This window comes from Melozone crissalis, unplaced genomic scaffold (assembly GCF_028551555.1).
Source record: "Melozone crissalis strain CALT ecotype California unplaced genomic scaffold, PUWL_Pcris_2 ptg000023l_1, whole genome shotgun sequence".
NCBI classification, from domain to species: Eukaryota; Metazoa; Chordata; class Aves; order Passeriformes; family Passerellidae; genus Melozone; species Melozone crissalis.
In genome coordinates, this window is record NW_026535801.1 from 41280924 (window position 1) to 41304844 (window position 23921).

At 44.2% G+C, this 23921-nt stretch overlaps 1 protein-coding gene across 4 annotated transcripts in view; it reads left to right on the plus strand.

Annotated features, from left to right (window-relative positions):
- Positions 1-3433: 3433 nt before the first annotated feature.
- The window catches only part of TANC1 (tetratricopeptide repeat, ankyrin repeat and coiled-coil containing 1), a 61882-nt gene continuing 41394 nt past the window's right edge, over positions 3434-23921 (plus strand). For 3 of the 4 annotated variants that reach the window (XM_054278536.1, XM_054278537.1, XM_054278538.1), the window contains exons 1-2: positions 3434-3511; positions 19470-19544. In XM_054278536.1, the coding sequence (XP_054134511.1) occupies positions 19484-19544 (61 nt within the window). In that variant the 5' untranslated portion in view covers positions 3434-3511; positions 19470-19483. Of the gene's footprint in view, positions 3512-19469; positions 19545-20650; positions 20691-23921 lie in introns of those variants that run through there. The other variant, XM_054278539.1, reaches the window with a different exon arrangement.

Consider the following 23921-nt stretch of genomic DNA (forward strand, 5'->3'; position numbering starts at 1 on the left):
TCTTGGTTTGGAAAATCTTGCTCTTGTTGAATACCCTTGTTTTCACATGTTGTCATTCCTCCTCTTCCCTCCTTGCACCTTGTCGCTGCCCTTTCCTCCTCAGCCTGCACAGGACAGCCAGCTGGTGAGATGGCTGGAGGAATGTGTACTTTTATAGTATGTTTATGGTTCTTGTCCTACATGGCCACAGATTCTACTTGTGGCCATTATGCCACTCTTGCTCAATTTTAATGAAAAATTTCTAGATTCTATTATTGGCAGAATTTTTGGTCCGATACTGCATTTATAATGGTCTACCAATGTTTAATTAATTCCAGAATTGAAGAGGAGAACTACTACAGCTCTGAAGTGTGAGTATTGTGGGGGGATAGAATGTAAGAAAATAAAGATAGTGCAGAAGGTACTGTACTTTATTTTCAGTTATTAAACTGTTATTATCTCAACATCCAAGTTTTACTTTGATTCTCCTCCACATTCCACTGGGGTGGGGGTGAAGAAAGCGGGTTGAGGGAGCAGCTGCATGGTGTTTCATCTCCAGGTGGGTTTAAAATCATGACAATCTACTACCTTAAAATCAGTAAATTAAGGATTTAATACCAAATTATTATGTTGCATGAGAATGAATCTGCTGGGATAAAAGCATCTACATTGAATGGAAACCTCTGAAATTTACGAATTACCTTCCTTGAAAGCACCTTCCAAAACCAAGAACTGGAATAGTAGGTTAAGATGAGAAGCATGAATTAAGATAACACTGAAGCTGAGCTGAAAAGGGGGAAAAGTCTGATTTTGAATTTCTCTAGCTCCCAGCATATATGTTAATACAATGAACACTGCTGCCATTCTATTTCAGTGTGATCTGATTCCTGTTTTCCTAAAATAAAAAAACTACTAGAAGCCTGCATGATAAGTGTGAGACTGAGGAGAGCCATAACCTTTGTGAGAAGAAAGAAGAGCTGAAGAATTTCAGTGGCTAGAAATGGATAAATCATCTGAACAAATGAGTGGAAGGAGCAGAAGGCAGAACAGTTAAAGTAGAACAGCTGTGAGCTAAATACTTCCCAGAAGGAAGCTACTGATGGGAGCAAAAATCTTTATGTTCCTGATATCAAAAGCATTTGCTCTACTGAGACAAATTGGGAAGCACCAGAATCCACTGTGAGCTTTCCTGTGAAGCAGGACCTAAATCCAATTGACTGTAAGTACTATTTCAAAACTTTTGGGTTCATATCTAGAGGAAGAGAGTGCTGGTGCTGGGCCTGCTGAGGAATAGATCCAACAACAGTGGAGTCATATCTCAGTTTCTTGTCTCAGATTTCAGACACAAAGACAAAATCATAAAATGCTGACCGAACTTTTGACTTTTCTTCTTAGAAGGAAAGTTCCTTTATTTCCAGATATAGGCCTCATCACAGTGGCAAAATGTAGGGAAGAGAATGTGATTAAGAGGATTCTCCACTGGAGAAAAGACACTGTACACTTGCTGCTGGCTAAGGTGCATACAGCGTTCTCCCCTTGTTTTGGAACCAATCTTCAGCTACCAAGTTGGTGAAGTGACAGTGAAAGAGGAGTAAGGTCACTTATTGCTGTTGCTCTTCTCACCCTGAGGGCTTTGTCTCCAGTTCCTCTGCTCTTCTGACACCAAACAAGGCAGTTATGGCCAATGTTCTGCAGAGAACATTGTGCTACTTGTGTATCGGCCTGTTGCTTCTTTCTGAACACATACATGGATTGTCTTTGTGCTCCTTACAGACACATTGGAAGACATCTTGTGAAATGCTTGCATAGTGTAGAAAATGTTCTAGAATATTCTGGCACTGTAATTTTGCAGTTAAATTCATATTTGCTTTGTTATGATGAATTACATATGAAAATCAATTAGACTTTGCACAGAAAACAGCAAATCCTTATTAATTTATAAATGTATTTTGGTTTCTCCCTCCATTTTCTTTTCTGGCGGGAGGAGGATATCTTTTTGTATTTAATTACATGAAATTGTAGAGGTTGTGTGTAGCAAAGCTAAGCACTTTGGCCTCTATGCAGGGAAGAGCTGCAATATTGGACACTTGGGGTGGAAGAAGCAAGCAGCTTCAGGTTGGGAGAGAAAAACATATCCACTGAATGTTTCTGCTGACGTTTTTGATTGATGTGCTCATAACAATGGCATGCAGATCACCACTGCGAAACCTACGTTATACTTAACATAGTTAATACCACCAGGCACTTCCATGCTAACGCCATTGATGTAAGACAGTTATCTCTCTACGTGTGACGTTCCCAGCCATAGATAATGCTCTTTGGTGGCTGCTTTGGTACAGCTTATTGGGGTTACCATGGGTGCCCCACAGTAAAATTACCAGCACCTCAGGTTTTTTCTCATAAGCTACCATCTGAAATGTCTTTTTGAGGAGCTAAATATTTTAACGCTCTTGCTGCCCAGCATTATGTTCAGCCTTCAGATCAGTTTTGTGGATTTCTTCTGCAGTCTCTCATTCTTCAGTATCTTGGAAAATATGGATGGATAGATTGGGAATGCCGTTCAGAGGTAATGCCACCTCTACACGTGCTTGCGATCTCTCATTTGTACAGGTAAAGAACACACTGACTTCTTTTGGAGCAGCAGTGCTGATGTCATGTGGTTTTGCCATGGCAGCCCCATACCCTTTTGAAGGTGCTGCTTTCCAGGACGCAGTTTGTCTTTTTCTGTGTTGTGGGCAGGGCCACTCTCCTTATTCCTCCTACACCTGGCATTTCAAATCTGGCTGTCAGAAATGCCTTGTGTGGTCCAGTTCAGAAAGTAACTTGGATCAGTCTGAGATCTTAACAGAATCACAGAACGGGTCAGTTTGAAAGCGACCGCAGTGGTTCATCTGGTCCAACCTCCCTGATCCATCAGGGTCATCCCAGAGCACATGGCACAGGATTGTGTCCAGACGGTTCTTGAATACAAGCACCTGTGGAGGGAGACTCCACAACCTCTCTCTGCAGTCTGCTCCAGACCTGCTGTTATTATTTATACTACTTATATTCCACTCGTCTTTTGCCGTGTGCAGCGTTTATAAGCTCCGACGCGATTACTTTCGTGTTCCTGACGGAAGGCTGCTTTGGTGGAAGTGGATGGCCACCGGCGCGGGGCTCGGGGCAGGAGCCCCCAGCCCCGAGCGGTGCCAGTGGGTTCCCAGGAGCAGGGCTCAGCCGGGCGGGCCGCGAGATGGCGGGGCGCTCCGAGCAGCGCGGGCCCGGGCCCGGCTCTGCGCGGTCGGCGTTGGTGGAGCGGCACCGCGGCTCGCGAAAGGGCGGCCCGGCCGAGCGGGCGCTGCCTCGCTGCGCCTCACCCGGCGCTCCGGCCCGGCCCCGCTCCGCCCCAGCCCGTCCCGCGGGGGGCGGGCGCTGCCGCCGCCCCTCCCGTGAGCTCATCCCGCCGCCGCGCCTGCCCAGCCCGGAGGAGCCCGGAGCAGCCCGGGCTGGGCCGCGCGCGGAGCCCGAGGCGAGGGGCCGGGCCCGCCGCTGGGTGAGACCTCCCTGCCTCTTCCTCTCCTTCCCTTCTTCGCCCCACGCCCGGCCGGGCCGGGGGCTGCGCGGGGTCGGCGGGCGCGGAGCCGCCGCTGAAACTTTGTGGCTGAGGAGCGTGTGCGGGCATGTCGGGCAGGCACGGGCCGGGGCCGGGGGCAGGGCGCGGAGGGGCGCGGCCCGGGGCCGGCGGGGTGGCCCGCCGCTCGTCAGTGGCCCGGGGTGGCCGGGGCCGGCACGGGCCGGGGGAGGCGCTGCCCGGGCGGGGCCCGGGCGGGATTTCCGCCTCTCCGGCCCGCACTGTCACGTTTCGGTGACTGGGGCGGTTTTCATGCCATTACCACTAAAGATCTGGGGGGGGGGGGGGGGGGGGAAGCTGCTTTCTTCAAAACTTGCTTTCTTGGTGGTGTTTGTGTTTGGTTTCGGTATTGGAAGGCGAGGAAGAGCGCCTGAGAAGAGGCACAGCGACCGGGCAGAGCCGGGCTGCGGGTTCGGCCGTGCGCGGGGATGGGACGGGACGGGACACGTGCGTGTCTGTGGGCAGCGACCTTGTTTTGACGGCTGGAGCAGAAGGGCCTGCCCTAGATGTCATCAGTGTTCCTGCTGGGATCTCAAGCATAAAATGATAAAACGATAAATTGATTAGTTTTTAATACGTGAGTTACTGATAGTGCGTAGGAACGGTGTATTTTAAAGCAGACTTTCTTAAAGCTTTCTGATTTCTCAGCATTTGTTTGCCATAGCCTCATAATGCATATTTGTTAGATAGGGGACTGGGTCCCGAATGACTGTTTTCTAAAACAGAATGTGTCTGGAGGTGTCTGTGTGCGAGGTCAGAGCCCGGGGATGGAAGGAGGTTTCGGTGCGCCTGGGTGTGATGCCGATGTGTCCCCTGCCCCTGGTCCCTGCTCTGTGGCCCCGCGGGTGGCAGTGGCGCTCGCCAGCTCTGCCTTGCATGGCGGTTCCTGACGAAGCCGCTGCTCTTGCACCATTTGGAAAGCTAACAGCTGAGGATGTGGGAGGTTTACTTTGGGCTTCTGTGACTGCTGGGTGTAAAAACAGTTGGCAAGAGGTTTGTTCGCTGGTCTGGAGTATTTTAAATGTTTTACTCATCCAGCCTACTTCAGAGTTTTGCAGGATTATTCAGTATATGCAGAAGTCCTATGTTACTTCATATTTTTGATAACTGTTGCTTAAAAATAGCCTGATACTTAAAAATTGAAAATACCAGGGAATTTGGGAAATAAGTGTGATGCCTTAGGTCCTAGAAAATTTCCTTCCACTGTTATTATACAGTGGCCAAAAATGAACCTTTCCCATTTGTTCTGATCTGCTGTATAAGTGCTGTTTAAGTGAAAAATGGTAGTATATTATTAAATACTGCCAGTGAGCAAGGTAAACATAAGTACTGCTTCTTTTTGCCACTGTTTGGGTAGTGCATTCAGCGCTTCATTTATGTGGATGCTCTGAAGTTCTGGTTGCCTTGCTTTCTCAGTGTAGCTAACCATTGGAATGTCCAAATAGTGATGAATTATATCTGCTTTAGAGCCAAAACATATTTGTTTCATGGTCAGAGTTGCTCAGCTTCCCATAAGAGTATGTAGGAAAAAAGACATTTTGTGTGTATGACCACAGTCCTGAAGTTGATGCCATGGCAACTTTGTGATCTGAATTATATGTTGGAAGGCAGCTGAGCAGTCTTAGCAGAGGTGTTTGTTTTTCTTTAGCTGAACTTCTTCCCCTTATCAAGATTAAACCTTTCTTTGAAGGTGGAAGATTATTTAGCAAGTTTTCAAACTCCTGTGCATGTAAGAATATTAGCCTGATCTGTTAGTTATTCGTAACGACATCCATAAATATCTGTAAATTGTAATTTATATCCATTATTTTAAAATTAAGGTTTATATGTTGGGATGCTGTTTTGACTAAAAAGTGGTATTTCAGGCTCTGTCAGGAGCTAGATCTTCATATTTTCCAGAAAAATAGATAAAGGTCAGCTTTAGGTTTTATGTGTGGGAAAGTCTGAGAAAACTGGGTTAGTTCAAGCCTTTTTGTTGCTTTCAGCTCCCAAGACTTGATGTGGAGGTTGGAGAGTTTTTTTATCACAAAGCTGCTGCAATGGAAATAAAAATCACAGCATATGGCCTACCAAATGTGTAAGGTCTTATTTCTTAACAATATGTTTGTGTATAGGAACACCACTGTTAGAGAACTGACCTCTGAGTATTGAAGGCATAGCGTAACACCAAACTGAAGAAACCCCAGAAGCAACCTCTGGAACATTACGTGATCCTCACTACGTTTGGTTTTGTGTTTAACTTTAGTTTGATAAGTGCATGTTTTATTTATTTATTTTTAGAAAGTTTGTTTTTGTGGAGCCTTAACCTCTCTGATCTTATCCTGAAGGGAAGTAAATAAAGGGATCAGTTGCTCATTAATGCAGAATATCTATTGTGTGGTCTAACGTTAATATGTCTGTTTGCTCTGCTGTCTCCTACTATCCTTTGCTTTTAAAATTCATTGTTTAGCATGACTGAATTAATCCTTCTGTATTCATTGTACTTGAGAAGTTCTGTAGAGGTATTTCAGCATGCTTAATTGACTAGATTATTTATCTAAGTATAAAACTGTAGAGCTCAGGGGATGATCTCTATACTGTGTTTGGGCTCTCCACAGATATTTTGGAGTCTCCTGTGGTGTCCATCTCCTGCTTACTGGAGTGTAGGAGAGTCTGAACTGGAGCACAGTTTATATTTCACTTGGTTTGTGCTTCAGTCAAACAGGGTGCTTTTGGTCTCCTTTCATAGCTAAAATGTGCTCTTGTTCCCCCTCCCTGTTTTAGCTTCATAAACCTTGAGAGGTTTATCCAGGATAGTGATTTCAGATTTTTGTGCTGTGTAGGTGATACATCACTGTGTGGGCTTTTTTCATCCATCATTGTCACTCCTGTTTCTTGAAGGATATGCATTCTAGTTCATGTTCATGGAATTACGTTAACTTCTGAAAGTCCTGTTTCTCTTGCTGTGTTTCTGGAATTTTGTTTTTGCTCCCCCTCTCACCAAGAGGAGGCTTGCTACGCCATAGGCCTAATCTGTAAAGGTGCTTTGTTACTAGAATATTCGATTTTGTAATATCTTAGCTTCAGTGTTTGGCCTCCTTGTGTAAAGTATGGAGATACTCCTGTGCCTGAGGGATGTTCATTAGAGTGTGGGAACAAAGGGCCAGGCAGCTGTGCCTGTGAGAGGTATTTCTCCACTGAGTGATTGGGAGCATTGCTGGCACATGGGCTTTGTTTCCTGAGGTGGTGTCATCTATTTAATATTTCACATATTTTCTCCTGTCGATCTGGAATACTCATTTCTGATGAGGGTGCCAGTTTGAAAGCAGCAGCTCCTCTGGCTTTTGGAGTGACCGGCTGTGCAGATCAGCCAGCTGGACAGATGTGAGTGTCCCGTTGGTGTCTGCTCCCACGGGACAAGTCCTTGGTGCTGGCAGAGAGCAGTTTGCTGTCATCCTGTGGCTGGTGTGACACCTCAGCCTGGCATTCTTGCTGGGCTGCAGAAGTGATGTGCAGTGATGGCAGCGGTGAGTTCTGCCACAGCCCTTGCTGAAATTTAAGTGTCTGGTCAAGTCAAAAGCTGCCTTTACAGTCTTCGTGCTGTGGAAGTTGGTGTCAATGCTCACCGAATTATGCCTGTCTGACCTTTTTCTGTAAACACTCTGTGTCAACAGGTGCAGGGTTATGGTTTGCAGGGTTTGTGAGGTGACTGACTCGGTGAGGCACTCTTTGTGAAGCACTTCTCAGGCACTTTTGCAGTCTAAATGGCCAAAATAATTTTGTGAATGCAGATAGTCTTGAAGTCATCTAGTTCTTCCTCATGTGCATTAGGGAATTCAGCTGTATCTAGGTGTGTATGAAATTGGAAAACTACCTGCAGCTTAAAGTTCTAGTTATCTTAAATATTGTAACTACATAATAAATATATACAACATATAAAATATATACAAAATTACAGATATGTGTTTTGAATATTGGAGTGGTTTATATCAGCTGCCCTTAATTCATGGTGATGCAAATTAGAACTTGTAGATTATCATTAAATGCAGATTTCCTCCATCTTTTAGAGTTCTGTAATACAGGGTGGTCTTAAAAGAGAAAAAAACACCACAACATACAGTAGAATTGTTCGCAGTCTCATCTCGCTCTGCAGCAGATTTCCCGCCGATTAGTGGTGCAAGTGGCAGTGGAATTTATCACTTCTTATTTTGAAGAAGAGATCCCTGGTGGCCCAGCTCTGTCAGAATGACCCCACGTAAGAGGCATGCCAGGTGACAGTGGCGCATAGCCCGCCTGACACAGAGGTGTCACAGCTGTCAGGGCCCAGGGGGGATCCTGAGGGTGGTCAGGACAATCCACAGGCACACAGGACACGGGGCAGTGTGGAGTGTGGGATCCTGTGTGGATCCCGAGGGTGGCTCAGGACAAGGCACAGGCACACAGGACACGGGGCAGTGTGGGATCCTGTGTGGATCCCAAGGGTGGCTCAGGACAATCCACAGGCACACAGGACACGGGGCAGTGTGGAGTGTGGGATCCTGTGTGGATCCCGAGGGTGGCTCAGGACAATCCACAGGCACACAGGACACGGGGCAGTGTGGAGTGTGGGATCCTGTGTGGATCCCGAGGGTGGCTCAGGACAATCCACAGGCACACAGGACACGGGGCAGTGTGGGATCCTGTGTGGATCCCGAGGGTGGCTCAGGACAATCCACAGGCACACAGGACACGGGGCAGTGTGGAGTGTGGGATCCTGTGTGGATCCCGAGGGTGGCTCAGGACAATCCACAGGCACACAGGACACGGGGCAGTGTGGGATCCTGTGTGGATCCCGAGGGTGGCTCAGGACAATCCACAGGCACACAGGACACGGGGCAGTGTGGAGTGTGGGATCCTGTGTGGATCCCAAGGGTGGCTCAGGACAATCCACAGGCACACAGGACACGGGGCAGTGTGGAGTGTGGGATCCTGTGTGGATCCCGAGGGTGGCTCAGGACAATCCACAGGCACACAGGACACGGGGCAGTGTGGAGTGTGGGATCCTGTGTGGATCCCGAGGGTGGCTCAGGACAAGGCACAGGCACACAGGACACGGGGCAGTGTGGGATCCTGTGTGGATCCCAAGGGTGGCTCAGGACAATCCACAGGCACACAGGACACGGGGCAGTGTGGAGTGTGGGATCCTGTGTGGATCCCGAGGGTGGCTCAGGACAATCCACAGGCACACAGGACACGGGGCAGTGTGGAGTGTGGCCATGGGAGAGCGTGGCTGCAGGCAGGAGCCTGAGTGCTGAAGCTGCTTGTCCCTGAGTTGTTCTGTACCTTTCTGCCTGCCTGTGCCCCATCTAGCGCAGACAAATCTGTAATTAACGTATTCAAGAATTCCAATGTTTGCAGCAAAGGCTGAAGACTTTGTAAGAAATCTTTTTGGCTTGATGCAGGCTGTGGTGGGTGCTCAATTCCGATGGCACCCTTGGCCGCGGTGGAGCCTCTGCCTGCCCTGTGGATGTCACCAGCTGTCACATACACCTGCTGAGCAGTGGGAGCTGGGGTTGCCTGTGCTTTGGAGCCCTTAAAGTGCATTTTCAGATGTGTGTAGGGTGAGGGGCTGCTGCTTGTTTGCTGCGTATTTCATATATTTGATAATTAACTGCTTTAAGACCAAAGGGTTCTGTACAATGTTTGCTGCACTACACTGCAGTTGTGTATGTGGAGTAGGTTGTTTTTTTGTGTTGTTTGTGTTTGCTAGTGGGGTTTTTTTTTGGTTTATTGTTTGGAGGTTTTTGCTTTCCTTTTTATTTTTTTAAGACTCGATCTTAGTCATGGCTAAATTTAGCTCCAGCAGGAGAGAAGCTGGAGCTTGTTAGCACACAGGAAACGCCCTGACAGGAGGTTTTTGATGTGTGTGTTTGTGTGTAAATGTGAACTCTGCAGTTCCACGATGGAGTCGGGCCTGTGGACCTTTGGGTAGGTCACAGTGGTTTTACATCTTTAAATGTTGTCTTAGATTCTGGTGGAACTTTGCTACATGAAGTAGTAAATATGTCTTTTAACTTGTCAAAAACTGGTAGTTTTAAGTTAAATCCAAAGCTATCCCTCTTAAAACAGCAGAGGCGTTTAATTGCTAAAAGACAGTTCAGATTTTATCTCCTTCAGCTTTGTGTTATCTAGAAAAATACTAGAATTTGTGTAGTCTAAAGACTGTGCTTTTCTCTTTTCAGTCATTTACAATTCAACTAATCCATTTCTGTCTTAGCAGGTGTCCCCTTCCTTAGGATCTATATTTCTGACCATGCTTTAACAATTAAGTATTTGAACAATATCCAAGTAAGAGTAAATAGAAGCACAATATAACCTTTGTTTTTTGGAATTTAAATGAGGTGGAAGTTGGTAGAGGCTTGGGTTTGATTCTTTTTCTGTGTTGTGTGGGGGTTTTTGTTGCTTGGGGTTTTTTTGTTGTAGCTTTTGAACAAGAATGACAAAACACAAAATATTCTCAGTGTGGGTTTTAGGGAGACTGGTCTTGTGTTTTACACCAGAAATGCCTTTGAGTTCAGTTGATTATTTAGGTCTGTTTTACACTGGGCTAAATACCACTGAGGTTGCAAAGGGATTTTTTTTTTTGTGTTAGTAAGGACTGACTTCCTAGATTTTTCTACAAAATTTTCCAGCAATTGAAAGTTTGAAGCGGAATATTGCTGCCACAAAGAATAGGCATGATAGGATAAAATTTTCAGCACTTCCTAACTACTGATACAGAATGTTTATGCTTATGCAAAAATTCCTTTGAAAAGATAGGAGACAAGCCATAAAGAGAAGACTTTGCTTTACTCTCAGATAAACTGTACTTGGCAAAGGTAGAATGGAGTATAGGAACATTGTGCCTTCTAGTGTCATGTACTAATCTGTTGTGCAGTTTCAGAATTCAGTGGTGCTGGTATATTCAAAACTCTAGCAATACAGAGCTGGTGTGTATGTTTTTGTTTATTTATTCTCTGTCTAAGCCTTTCTTTGTGCCACTGTGGTATGTCACCAGCGGCTTATAAAGTGTTTTATACTCATTTTGAGGTATTGGGCATAGTTTAAAAGTCTGAGGGGGAAAAAAGACCTAATTAATATTGGGTTTTTTCCCCGACCAGAAGTGTTGCACTTTGTCCTTTTAAGGCAATAAGGAAAGAGGAAAAAAAGTGACATTAAATTATTTTTTTCTGCTGGAGTTCAAAGCTTGGTAAAAGTCTGCACCAGAAGAATATGCTGAATGGTTTGTCAGGGAGGAGTTGTTTCTCTTTTTGCTCCTCCATGCCCGTGCAGAAGGTCCCCCAAGGCTCTTGCACTGTGTGTGCCACCAGAACTGCCTTGGGTCTCACTGGGGATCTGGGCTTCTCCAGAAAGCTCCTTTTGCACGTCCCAGGCATCTGCCTCACTAGCATTTGGGGAATCTCACACTGTCCCACCATCTAGTAGAAAAAAGTTTATTGTCTACCTGTTTTCATCATCTCTGCTAATAGGAAAAACAGGTGCTTTTCTTCTCAGTGAGCCCTGCTTGAACCTCCTTTCTTCAATTCTCAGCCTTCCCCAGGAGAAAAACTGAATTTTGTTTCTTTGCAGTATTTCTTCTGTTGGCAGGATTTTTACCTGAATGAGTTCTTGTTGGCGTTGCATTGCTTCTCTTGGTATATCAGTGGACTCTACTCATGTGATGTACCATGGGCTTGTAGGTGTCTCGTGCAAACTTTGTGTAAAAATTTACACAGACTTAAGATTTTAATGAATAATTACTGCGTTTTTTAAGTGTAAAAGTCTGTGTTCCACTAGTAGTCAAATTCTGGTTGTGAGGATTTAAATTTATTTGGTTTGGACACTTTCCTGTGGAAGGAATGCTTTCTGGCATCTGAGTTAGAAACTGTAGTGGTGCTTGGCTGTTTAATTACTGAAAACAACAGGACAACTGTAAAATTTTAATAAATACGGGCCTGCCGGCCATTTAATATTTTTGGTAAGAGCATGCAGGATCTTGTCTACACCAGGGAGTTATTGCAGGACGGGGGAGGGTATGAATGTGAAGCTCTTTGCCCCTTGTATAGGCAAGCCTTTAATTTTGTTGAGTGAACTCGGGGATGTTCTGGGTATTCCATGTTCTTGTCGCTAATTTGAGCTCCGCAGGGGCTGACAAGGAGTTAGGCCATACCGCAGGCCTGAGTGTGGTTCATGTGAATAACCTCCCTGTCTGGGCTCTGTGTGTGTCAGGAGAGCCCACTCGTGCCAGCCGGGGCTCGGGGAGGCCCTGTGTGTGATGCCAGGGGGCAGGGGCGTGCAAAGGCCGATGTTAGTGCTGTGACCAGGGCTCCGGTGCCCTGCGCTGTATGCCCTGCAGGGCTCCAGTGCCCTGTGTGTGATGCCAGGGGGCAGGGGCGTGCAAAGGCCGATGTTAGTGCTGTGACCAGGGCTCCGGTGCCCTGCGCTGTACACTGTACGCTGCTCCAGTGCCCTGTGTGTGATGCCAGGGGGCAGGGGCGTGCAAAGGCCGATGTTAGTGCTGTAACCAGGGCTCCGGTGCCCTGCGCTGTACACTGTACGCTGCTCCAGTGCCCTGTGTGTGATGCCAGGGGGCAGGAGTGTGCCAAGGGCCGATGTTAGTGCTGTGACCAGGGCTCCAGTGCCCTGCGCTGTACACTGTACGCTGCTCCAGTGCCCTGTGTGTGATGCCAGGGGGCAGGGGCGTGCAAAGGCCGATGTTAGTGCTGTAACCAGGGCTCCAGTGCCCTGCGCTGTACACTGTACGCTGCTCCAGTGCCCTGTGTGTGATGCCAGGGGGCAGGGGCGTGCAAAGGCCGATGTTAGTGCTGTAACCAGGGCTCCAGTGCCCTGCGCTGTAGCTGAAGTGAGGGTGATTCAAGGGAAGGGAGAGGGGAGAACATGGAGTGCTTGCTTGTGGCTTGCACTACAGGAGAATGCCCGAGTCTGGTCCATAAAACAACACCAGCGGGTAATTAAAAATGGAAGGTTTACATTTCACGAGAGACAGGAAAAGGCAGCATCCCAGGATCTGAGGTGGAAAGCAGGGAGAGTAATGTTTTTGCTTTGCCTCATTCTGATGAGTGAGATTTCAGGAAATAGCCAAGCTAATCTAACAGTTTGTTGTGATCTGGGGGAGTGGCATTCCTTCCTTCTGTATCTGCTGTGAGATCCTTCTTTTTTCCTACGTCATCTCCCCTGCAAGCCAGAGCAGATGAATCCCATCTGACACCATGCAGCAGGAGCACAGGGCTGACCCCAGTGGCCATCTAAAGGCTCCCCCAGTATGGCCTTGACAAAACGGGGCTTTGCTCCCCTTAGGTGAAATGGAAATAAGATTGTTCCCCTTCCTGCAGGCTGCTGTGAGCTGTCATATGTTCTGAGATGCTCTGAGGTTGAAGAGGCAGTATATATAGGTACCCAACATACTGTCTGGATTATGTGAATTTAATGTCTGTTCTTTAGGCATCCTCAAAAATGTTAATGTTTAATTCCAAAGTTTGCTCATTTACTTGTCCACAAAGATATATACCCTTCTTCTTGTGTATGTGTGTAGTTGTGCAGTTGTGCTGATGTGTCCTGGATAGTCCAGTATGTTTGAGCTTTGTGTTCCTTGTGTTGCTGCTCACTCCCACATTTTAGGGTCACTTAGCACTTGCTTTTCTTTTATTATTTTTGGGAGGAGGAGGGTTGCAGGAGGTACTGTCATGTAATATTAATTGTTATTAACTGTCTAAGCCAAATCCAGCGCAGTGATCAATTTAGACAGTTACGTTCTCTGAAGGAAGTAATTTTGCTTTGTATTTTTGATAGCGGTTTCCAAGATTTTCTTGTGTGACTTGCCCTGACCAGGGGGCTGGACCAGATGACCTCCAGAGGTCCTTCCCCACCTTAACCATTCTGTGACTGCCCTCATCAAAGTCCTAGTGAGTCCTAATATTTCCTTTCTGTCATTTTGGATATTTCAGGCTGTTGCACACGTATCACTCTACCTCTGGTAACTAAAGCTGAGGATAGTTATCCTAAGGAAGAACACATAAATATCAATTTGACATCAGAGTAGTGTATTTAAAAGCCATATTAAAACCTTCAAAAGTGTTTACATAATAATATATATGTTCATCTCTGCCTGTGAAGCAGGAAGTAGTGTGTTGTTTGTGTACAGATTTTGGATAGAGCTCTGCATTTGATTTCTAGAAAAAGTGAGGGGCTGTGATTCCAAGCCATTTCAAGATCAGGTATTTTGTGATTTGGGTTTATAGTAAACATACTGTCCCAGAATTTCTAAGGGTAGCTGACATGGGGGAGAAAAGATTCACACCAAATACAGGTGCATGTTCTGGTGTGTGTTTGAATATAGATTTGTAGTGTTAGGAGAAAACTATTAGTAAAACAGGAGAAGAACTCCATGAAAAAGCAGACAATAAAATCCTGAAAATACTTGATAAGGATGAAGAATATAGGAGATTTGGAAATAAGGATGTGATCAGGAATTAAAATAGAAAGAAGCTTTACCAGCACCGTCTTACGTTAGCATTCAAGGAAATACAGCTGTCATTAGTGTAATGTTTATTTAAAAAAATTAAAATCTCAGGCATACTAGATTAATTGAAAACCTGCAAAGTATCTGTGATGATGAAAAAAGTCACCTCTTTTGTATTCTGGACATAATACTGACCTTGTTTGGGATTTTGTTTGGATTAGTTAGTTTTAATTTTGTTTTGAAAGTCATAACTGAAGAAAGGGAAGACTGTCGAAGAAGGTAGATGGCTGTGGTCTTGGCTTTTTCTCTGGAGGGTCTCAGCAGAATGGGAACAAAAAATCTAAACCACCTGTGCTGTGGTCAGAAAAGCCGTGAACAGGTAAGGTTTTCAGGTTGTGCTGGCAGCTGCTGCTCTTCTTTCCTGTGTGCCAGCCAGGTGATTCCACTCGTGATTGTCCATCTGCAGGATTGCTGAGTCCTTGGGGTTGGTTCAGACAGGGGCTTGTGACCTTTGGAGCGATGCTTCTGGCTTGTGAGTGCTCTCCATCCGCTTCAGCGCAGATCAGCTGCTTCAGGGCGGTTGCAAGTAGTGGGGAGCAGTAATCTCTGAAAAGACGATAAAGAGTGATTTTTGCAGTGTCTGGCACCTGCCCAAGATTTTTGGACAGCAGTCAGGTGAAGCGACCAGCTTTTCCCGTGTGTTGGCAGCCCTTGGGGATACTGGCCAAAATAATCAGCAATTTGGTAAAAGAGTAACATAGCAGAAAACTAGGTGATTGCAGGGCATAATAGTTACATCTCTGGCATCTGACAAATCAAATCTAGATCTAGACTGGTGGGGAAAAAGCTACTGCAGAAGCACACTCTAACAGCTAATATGATAATGAGGTTTTTCTCACACTTCCTCATCTTTCACCTCTTATTGTGTTTTAATAGTACTTCAGGGCATAATTCCACTTCAGAAGTGAACAACAAACTGGAAACCTTGCTGTTGTTTTGCAGTTTCCTTTTAAACTGCTGCATAGCTTTCACTGGGTCAGATGAGAGGGAGAAAATGTGGAGTGTCTCACTGGTAAGTTTAATAATGCTTAGATGTTTGAGTGAAGAGTAAATGATGCAAATGTACTATGGCTTGTCAGTTTTGTATCTGTATTGTATCTCTTTTGTACTTAGATTGATCTTTCTGCATGAGAAATGCCTACAAAGGGTAAAGGCCATAATTGTTTAGGAGATTGTATAAAAATATTTCAATAATAACAATTTAACTTTAGTGGGTCTGGCTAAATATAATGTATTGGAAACATTACATATATATGCCACTTTTTACTTGGCTGTAGGGACAAAGGGTCAGGGACAGACCTCTCCAGTGTATGCTTTATCATTTCCGTTCATGCATTTGAATAATCATAACAGAAATATATCTCACTGGAAATTGTGTCTTAAAAGTAAAAACACTATTCTCTTCAAGTGTCTGTTCATTCATGAATTAGTAGTCGCATATCATGGGATGTGCCCTCTGTTTATTACAAAATGTAGTCATTGTGAAGGATTTTTTTACTTACTCGATTTGTTGGATCAGTAATACCTTGCTCCTTTAAGTATTGGTTTTTTGCTGTATATTCCTCTTGTTTGAAACCTGCAGTTCAGCTAAAGGACTTTGAATATGCCAGAAAAGGGAAATGTTGGAACTTTGCTGTGTGATACATAGAATGACACTCTAAATGTATTTGTAGGCAGTGAAAGCAGTTCTGACTAAATGAAGTTTTCTTTTGAAGCTTAGGATTTTGGGATTCAAAGATTTGAATCTTTGGATTCAAAAATGCAAAGTACACTTGAAAAATACAGATTATTTGAAGTATGTGTTTCATAAATCCCACACTGAAAGGTGGCAAATACTTAAGTACTTCTGTGCGGACAGTAGACTAAGATGTTCTGCCCTGGATTTCTTTGCAAATAAGTGCTCATTATTTTCAGGATCTAAATCTGGAAGCTTGAACACAACTGTGGGTAGTAATGCAAGGAGTGTACATGTCAGGAGTCCATGGGCGTTAGCTCAGGTGCGTACCTGCCATGTGGGATTATTTTATTTGACCTCTGCAGTAGTGATGAACTCCTGTGGGTAGATCCTTGAAAATAACCCTCTCCAAAAGGCAAGGGAGGTGCAACAGGAGCTGTGAATCATCTTGTTCCTGCTGTTGGTGTCTTCAGCAGGAGTTTTACATGGAAAATACTCCCATGCAAGGAAGTTGCTGAGTTTTAAGGAGAGACTTGCAGGCTGAGTGAAAATGTGGGGAGATTTTTCCATCTCTGCTTTTCAGAGGGGATTCTTCAGGTAATGAAGTACTTAATTTACAAAGATTGAGACATGAACTGTTGCATGTGCCTGTGCTCCTGACTCTTTCCATGGGCTAAGATTTGTGTTTTATAAAGCTGACGATACTTTGGAGTTGTTCATAAAGAAGCTGATCATTATAAATTCTTGAATCAAGGGAGTTTCTGCCCTTTCCCTTCATGCTCTGAGCAGGAAGCATGTATGGAATGGAATGTCCTCTGCCTCTGAAGAAAGCAGTTGAACTGGTGGGAGGACAGCATCCATGTGAAAATGATCTTGGTGTGAGCTGGGAGTCCACCTTTGTCAGCAGCTGACAGGGTCTTCAATTCAACAAGCAGAAGAGTTCTGTTGGGACATTGTTATTATTAGCACTCTGGGATAACAAGTCCACATCTAATACCCATTTTAAAATGGGAATGATAGTTTTTAAATCTTTAAAAAAACCCAACAAACACCCAACAAGTGGTTTCATGGCAGAATTTAAAAATTGGAATTAAGAAATCATGAATTGGAGTTGTTTACCAAAGTGAAGCAATTGCAGTAGCTGAAAGGGTTCCTGATGTCTGAGTGAGGGAGTTTTTCTACTTCAGCTTAGCTGTGAGAAGAAAGTGCAGTGTGCTTAGAAAGACAACGTGCCAGCATTACTGTAAAATATCCTATTAATACAGTTATCTTTAAAACAGAACAAATCTAGCATCTTGTGCGTGATTCAAGGGATGAGAAATCATAAACGCACACTATTGCTGTTCACTTTAATTGGGGTTACTGAGGTGTGAACTGTGGATATGAAGAAATACATCACCTGAAGCTGAAATGCTTTTGCATGTGTGTCAGTAAGCATCACAGTAGGTGCAAATGACTTTGGTATATCTTTTGGCTTTGTTTTTTTACTTTTTGATAACATTGTCAGAAGTATTTCTAAGCTGCAGTAGTTGGTTCATTCCCTCAGCGTTCACCTGCATGCTCTGGAATGCGAATGATGTTGTACTGGACCCAAGGTGGTGGTTTTAGCATTACTTCAGTTTATTTTTTATACCCTTCAGCTTGCAAACAAAAAGCATTGCTGTTGCTTTGCTGTTGCAGCCCTTAGGGTTAGCTCTCTCTGTGTGCATAACTCACATAGCAAAAGGTGAGCTGCTTTGGAAGTACTTATCTTTATTTTTGTATTTCATTTTATAGGGGAAAAGGAAGGAAGTGGACTTTATTTCCAGGTAGTAGGCAGTTTTCATATCTGCACTGATTGTGGTCTGAATAAGCAACCATCTTGCATGCCAGTCGTGTTCTGTGTTAGAATAGATCATTGAAGAACTCTTTGCACAGTAGGGAAATTGGCCTCAATTCCAAAAAGAGAAAATCTAGGATGGAATTGCCCTTGATTCCTTTTATTTGGTCTCTCATTAACCCTTATCTATATTCTAAGAATAGGAATGACATATACTGTAGACTTGCAGTTCTATATGAAGCCTGTCTGTCCTGGTTAATAGAAAATTCACACTTGTATTTTCAAAATAAGAAAGTTAAATATAATTTGTGACTTTTCAGGTCTTCCTTTTTTTTTCTCCCCCTTGCTACTCTATTCTAGCTATGTATGTAAAGTACCTTTCTTAGATTCTGAAATTCATTAACGCCTTCAGGTCCTACCATTGCATAATGCAGGCTTTCTAACATGGTGGATGGTTTTTGTATGCCTAATTTGATAAATTTATTTTGCTTTTTATCCAATAAGTAATCATAAATTGCTTCCTTTCAGTGTATTTCATGTTTTGGTTAGATGATGCAGTTTCGGGGGTGTGTTTGCGAGGTTTTTCCTTTGTCGTGATGCTGAGCTTGGGGAGGGCTGGTTGATCTCCATGCTTTGGGAAGCAGCTGGAGCTGCTGCAGAGCCTGTTGGCCCTGCAGGAGGGCAGTGTCTGTGTGGTGTGTGCCCGTGGTGGGCACAGCCTCTGCCTGGCTGCCCCCTGCGTGAGGCTGGCGCAGAGCTGCACGGGCACTGTGATCCAGGCCCTGGAGACCTTCCAGCCTTCTGGGTACTGTTAGTTGTGTATGCTTCAGGTTATTCATAGGAGCTGAACAATTCTGTTGTACTGGTTTCTCTTTCTCTGCTTTATTCCATCAAATAAAGAGAACTTTCGGAGGAATCCATAGTTTTTGGATGGAAGACTTTTACTTTTCCTGTTGATGTCATGTGGGGTTCATGGCAGTCTGTTACATAAGACAGCATAGTCAGGTTACGTTTTCCCCCCCTTCTTGTTGCGTTATTCCGTACCGAAAGTTTTCTTAAATGAGATACTTTTTGAATTTTTCAGTAGAGAAAACAAATGCAATTACAATTGTCAGATGCTCCCAGAAAGCTTTTTGGGAAAGAAGTGATCTTCATAATTGCTTCCATTCTGTTTTCCTTGCTTTGTAGCTGAAGTTACTTCTGTGAAAGAACTGTCTTTCAGGTTTATCAGCCCAAGTACATTTTTCTTATACTTCATACTTCTCTGAAATGTGCAGTCCCCTGCAGTCAGGCTCTGCTCACTTGAGGTTGGCTGTTGGTGTGCCGTGTGGCAGGCACAAAGCGTTGTGGGGATGGAGGAGTTGGTTGCTCGGTTCCCCTGCGTGCTGTGTGGGCACAGGTGGGGTGGCACCGTGTCCTGCTGCTATCCCTGCTGTACAGCCTTGCAGCTGCGTTCCCAGCTGGCACCAGGCTGCTCCCGTTGCCTCCAGTCAGGCGGCTGAGCTCCGGTCAGAAGTTAGGGCTTGGTTTTAGTTTATTTTGCTGGGGTATCTTAGAGCAACTTACTCAGGTCTAGCCCTGTAACTGCAATTGGATGTGGAATGTGGAGAATGCTGCATTACTTTTCTGGACCAGAAGACAGCAAACTCTTAGTTGCTTAGTTCAAGTATTGAAACATTTCTTGTGCATGACCACTTTGCTTAACCAAGTGACGCTGTAAGAAATAAATGTGACTACCAAAAGGTTTCTCGTAATTACTTCACTGTTTATTTGTATTGATCCTGTTTCTTGTTTCAATTTGTGTGAATGGACATTGCATTTATTTTTGTTTCTCTCTGTTATTCTCTAGGAGCAACATTTAAAATGTTAAAGGCCGTTCTAAAAAAGAGCCGAGAGGGTGGCAAAGGGACCAAGAAAGACCCAGGTATGAATATTACTGTGATGTTTTATACCCCAGGTGAGGTGAGCACTGCAAAGCCAGGACTGTGCAGCCTGTGGTGCAGCAGCTCCCTGTCTGCCTGCCCAGCTGCTGCCTGGGGAGCAGGAGCTGCAGCTCTGGGCCTGCCTGCAGGGCAGCTCCAGTGCAGTTATTGCTGCATCTCCAGCGGGCAGCACGGGGACAGCAGCTGGTTGTGGTTGCCCTAGAAGTACTGAGAGCAGGCTGTGCTGTGCTGCCAGCTCCTACATGGCCTGGGGCCAGGCCTGCTGACCACAGAAATGCACTTTAAAATGCTTATTCCTTACCTTACAAAAAACTCACCACTGGTTATGTATTATGGGCAATAGAATTTTTATTATGTATGTCCTTTGAAAAAAAATTATTGAATTACTGAAAAGCTGTTAAGCTGGTTATCAGGTTTCTATTACATTCTAGTTTTTGCTTCAACTACAGAGATTTTTTGAAGGTAAAAGTAATCATTATCAACAAATCTTACTTAAAATAAAACTTATTTTAATACTAACCATAAATTTAGTAGGCCACTACTTAGCTGCATTACCTTCCAGGAAGAAGGGTAACTAAGAGCTCTCATTGCCATGTTCAAGGGCAAGGAAGGCCCAGCAATGCTTGCTGAGGAGGAGCAGTAGCTGTCGATGTGCAGGTGTTGGTGACTGATGTGAATATGCCTGCTCTGTGCCCGGCATGCTGAAGTCTTTGCTGCATGGCTGGAGAGCTCATGGGCCTGAGTGAGAGTGACCTGTTTTTCAGAGTTACATTTTTAACTTCAGACTATTAACGTAGACTAACATTTCTGATTTTCTGATGAGTTTGATCCTAAACTAGCCATTAGAGTAAATTTATGGTCTTTGGCAACATGAACTTTTTACCCCCAGAGTAAAATACAAATAAATCTGAATACTTCTTAAATGTATAAAGAACAGAGCATAATAGAGGTGCCACGTCCTTGTTTATTGGAACCTTTAAAACAACACAATCCTGTTTTCTCGGAAAGCAAGTTACATACATGTCTTGCATTGCAGCTTTTAAAACTATGCAGTTACACTGAGTCCTACAAGGGGAGAGTATTTTCACTCTTCTTTTGCAGAAACTGGTTCTGAGTTCATCTGGCAGGTAATGTGTTGTTCTTCAGGAAATTTCTGTGGTCTTGGGAAGTTTTCACTCTGCCACAGTTCCTTTCTAAATGACTGAATGATGGGAGCTATGCTGATCAGAAAAAACACTGACACTAGATCAGAGATGCACAGAAAAGATCACAGAGCAACACGAAAGGCATTCTGTTAATTCTGTGTGTGCTGCTGACTTGAAATTACCAGCTGGGGTTGTTTAAACAGAGTGGGGTAAAGATTCCTGTGGTGAGGCTTTCACTGGTACATTTTTTGTTAAAATACTAGATGGAAGTTGGTTTTGGCTCAAAAGGAAAATTGGGCTGTTCAGAATGGAGCTCTGACCAGGCTTTGATTAAAATCTGAAGCTTGGAAAAACCCTTTTCCTGTAGGTCAGAAAGCATGGCTTTTATTTTAGGATCTCATGATATCTGTCTGTAGTAATGTGTGCAAAAGAAGATTTTTCTCTGTTTTTGCAAATACAATCCTGCTGTATTTCTGAGCAGCAAGGGAAGATTTAGAGTGTGGGAAGTTTTTTGGTTTAATTTTTGGTTTGGTGGGTTTGTTTATTTTGTTGTTTTTTAAGCAGAGCTCTAGAGCTTCACGTGTTAATTAGATGTTATGGAAACCAAGTATTGGGGAAAATTGGTGAATAGTGCCTAACTGGTGAGAGCTAGAGCAAGGAGGAGTTCAGGAGCAGCTTTTTAAAAGGAAGTAAATAATTGATAGATTGGATTTCAGAGATTTGTAGATTTTTTGTATTTAGAGATGATGTGAAAAGTTTGAAGAGACGTGTGCATTTTATTCTGTTCTGTGTTACACCAGGACTTTCTGTAAAGTTATGTCTAGTTTATTAGCTTTCTCTGTTGTTCCAAAGGACATTCCAATTCTTCCAGCTGTAAGACATTTCTCCACTTTTAGAAAAGATGTGAAGCAAGGCAAAGAACATTGATCTTAGTAGGGCTTATTTTTGCTCACTCATCTCCCTGGTCTTTAAACTGAAAACAGGGAGAAACTGAACAGCTTCAAATTTCCTGCTGTCTGGAGAGAGCAGCAATGCACCCCAGCGATGGGAGCTGACTAGAGAGATAAGACTGTTAACGTGGCCATGGCCATTCTTCAGACTGCTGTTGGAGAGAGGAATGCAGTAGTAAATTTAGATGCTTCTCTCAGCTCTGTGGGCACATGGCCTTGATTTTTTGCTGATGAAGTTTTAAGAAATTTTTCAGGTTTTTCAGAGCTTCCAAATGTGGGAGGAAGGAGACAGCGCATCTCAGTAGGGCCACCCTGAACGCAGCTGGGAAGACTGCGTGGTCTTTTTTCGGGGTATTCACGGTTTAGGAGTGGCACTGAGGAGCTGGAAGGCAGTGAGATCTCCATGGGTCGCAGTGGGCGGCCCAGCCGGCGCAGCAGGGACACCAGAGTGATGAGTTGCAGCTGCGCCTTGGCCACTCGTGACCATTTGGAGTCACATCGAAAGGGCTTTAGGCTCAGCTGCGGCAGCTTATTCTTAAACTGAAGTAACCCCAGTTGTCCCATGGGTTCCGTGAAAGGAACGCCTGGAAGCCTGCATGATTTAGATCTGAGTGGGATGATTCCTGTTTTACTGAATAGAACTTCCTGTTTGTGTGTTAACTCTATTTTATGGGTTTTACAGCTGGTAGGCTTGTGGAACTCGTATAAGTAGGAATGGTGGTGTTTTTTTCTGGATTGAAGGCAGGCACAGCTGTAACATTAAAAAGTGTGAAAGGGTTAAAGGACAAAAAGAAACAACCCTAACTGTTTTAACAGTAGCTTGTGTGGATTTTAATAGAATTTCTCATTTGCCCTGACATAAGGGCTTAAGAGCTGAAGTTGTGCGTAACACTTTTGAAATCTAGCTGCTGGGAATGTTCATTGCAGGTTTTAATAAATTCCTAAATTCAGGGTTCTCTTGAAAAATAGGGTTTCAAGAACTAGCATTGATACTTTGAGAGAGACAGGTGCTCTGCTAGAGTGGTAGAATGTCTTTGTAGAGATAACTTCTGCCTTGATCAGACGGAAGGCTGTCACGTGGGAATGTCACTTTTGGAAAAATGATACCTCAAGCAGCACCAAAAGCAGTAGTTATGGATACACAGTTGGGTTCAGACCCTGAAGTTGCTTCAGTGGAAATTCTTCTACAACAGTTTTGTAATAAACCCATTTTAAAATGGATTTATTTGGATGTGGCTGGGAGGTGTTGATAGGTAGGTAGGTGGCTGTTGTAGAATTAGATGCAATCTAAGTGAAGCAAAATGAGTGTGTTTAAACATGCACATATGTAATTATCAATTTGTGCAAACATACACAAACACAGGTGAAAAGAGCTGTGTTGGCAGCGAGTTACGTGTAGAGCAGCTTTTGCAAGCGGAACTTAGGGATGTTATTTCTAAATGTGGATTTGAAGACAAGGTGGTTGGTGTCCAACTTAGGTAAACAGATGTGCCAAATGAACAAAATTTCAAACAAACCAAATTTTTTACACAGACATAAAACTTTTTCTGTATCCAGATTTTTTCTGGTTTTCTGCAGCATGGAGAAACCTGTCTTTACAGCCCTTCAGACATAGTTATTTCCATACAACAGAGATAAGCATCTGTAAGTTGATTTTTCTTTTCTCTTGCCCTTCTTTGCATTAGTGATTTACATACTTGGTAAAGGACAGAACCTGAGGGGGAGGAACCCACAGTCTGCGCCTGTAACCTTAAAGTAACAGAAAACGGTTTGGGCAATGTTTGAAACAGGAAGGGAGTAAACAGAAACAAGTAAAAAGTGGTGCTATCTCCTCTTTGTTAGCTTATTGTCATCAAATGCATGTTATCTCTTTAAACTCTTCCAAAGCTTCCAAGTCCCCTAGAGATTGCTGGGGAGGTGCCTCTCCAGTGGGACGTGGCAGAGCTGTCCCACCTTGTGCCTCTGCTGAGGGTGTGTGTTCTCGTTCCTTGCTCTTTGTCTTTTGCTTTGCTTTGTTAATCGACTTTATTTTCTGCATTTAAGGTAATCCCAGCTCTTGGTCTGTTTCTGCCCTGCGTTTCTTTCTACCTACCATGGAATTGTGTGTTTCTGCTCTCTCTCCTGCTGTGTTTCATAGTCGAGGTTTATTTGTTGACCAGTTTATTTCCTTGAGGTTTTTGACTTGACCTCTGTAACCACGAGGAGATCTTCTGCCTCTGGCCTCAACTGAAAGCAGCTGGCTGTTTTTATTTTAATGTAGCAT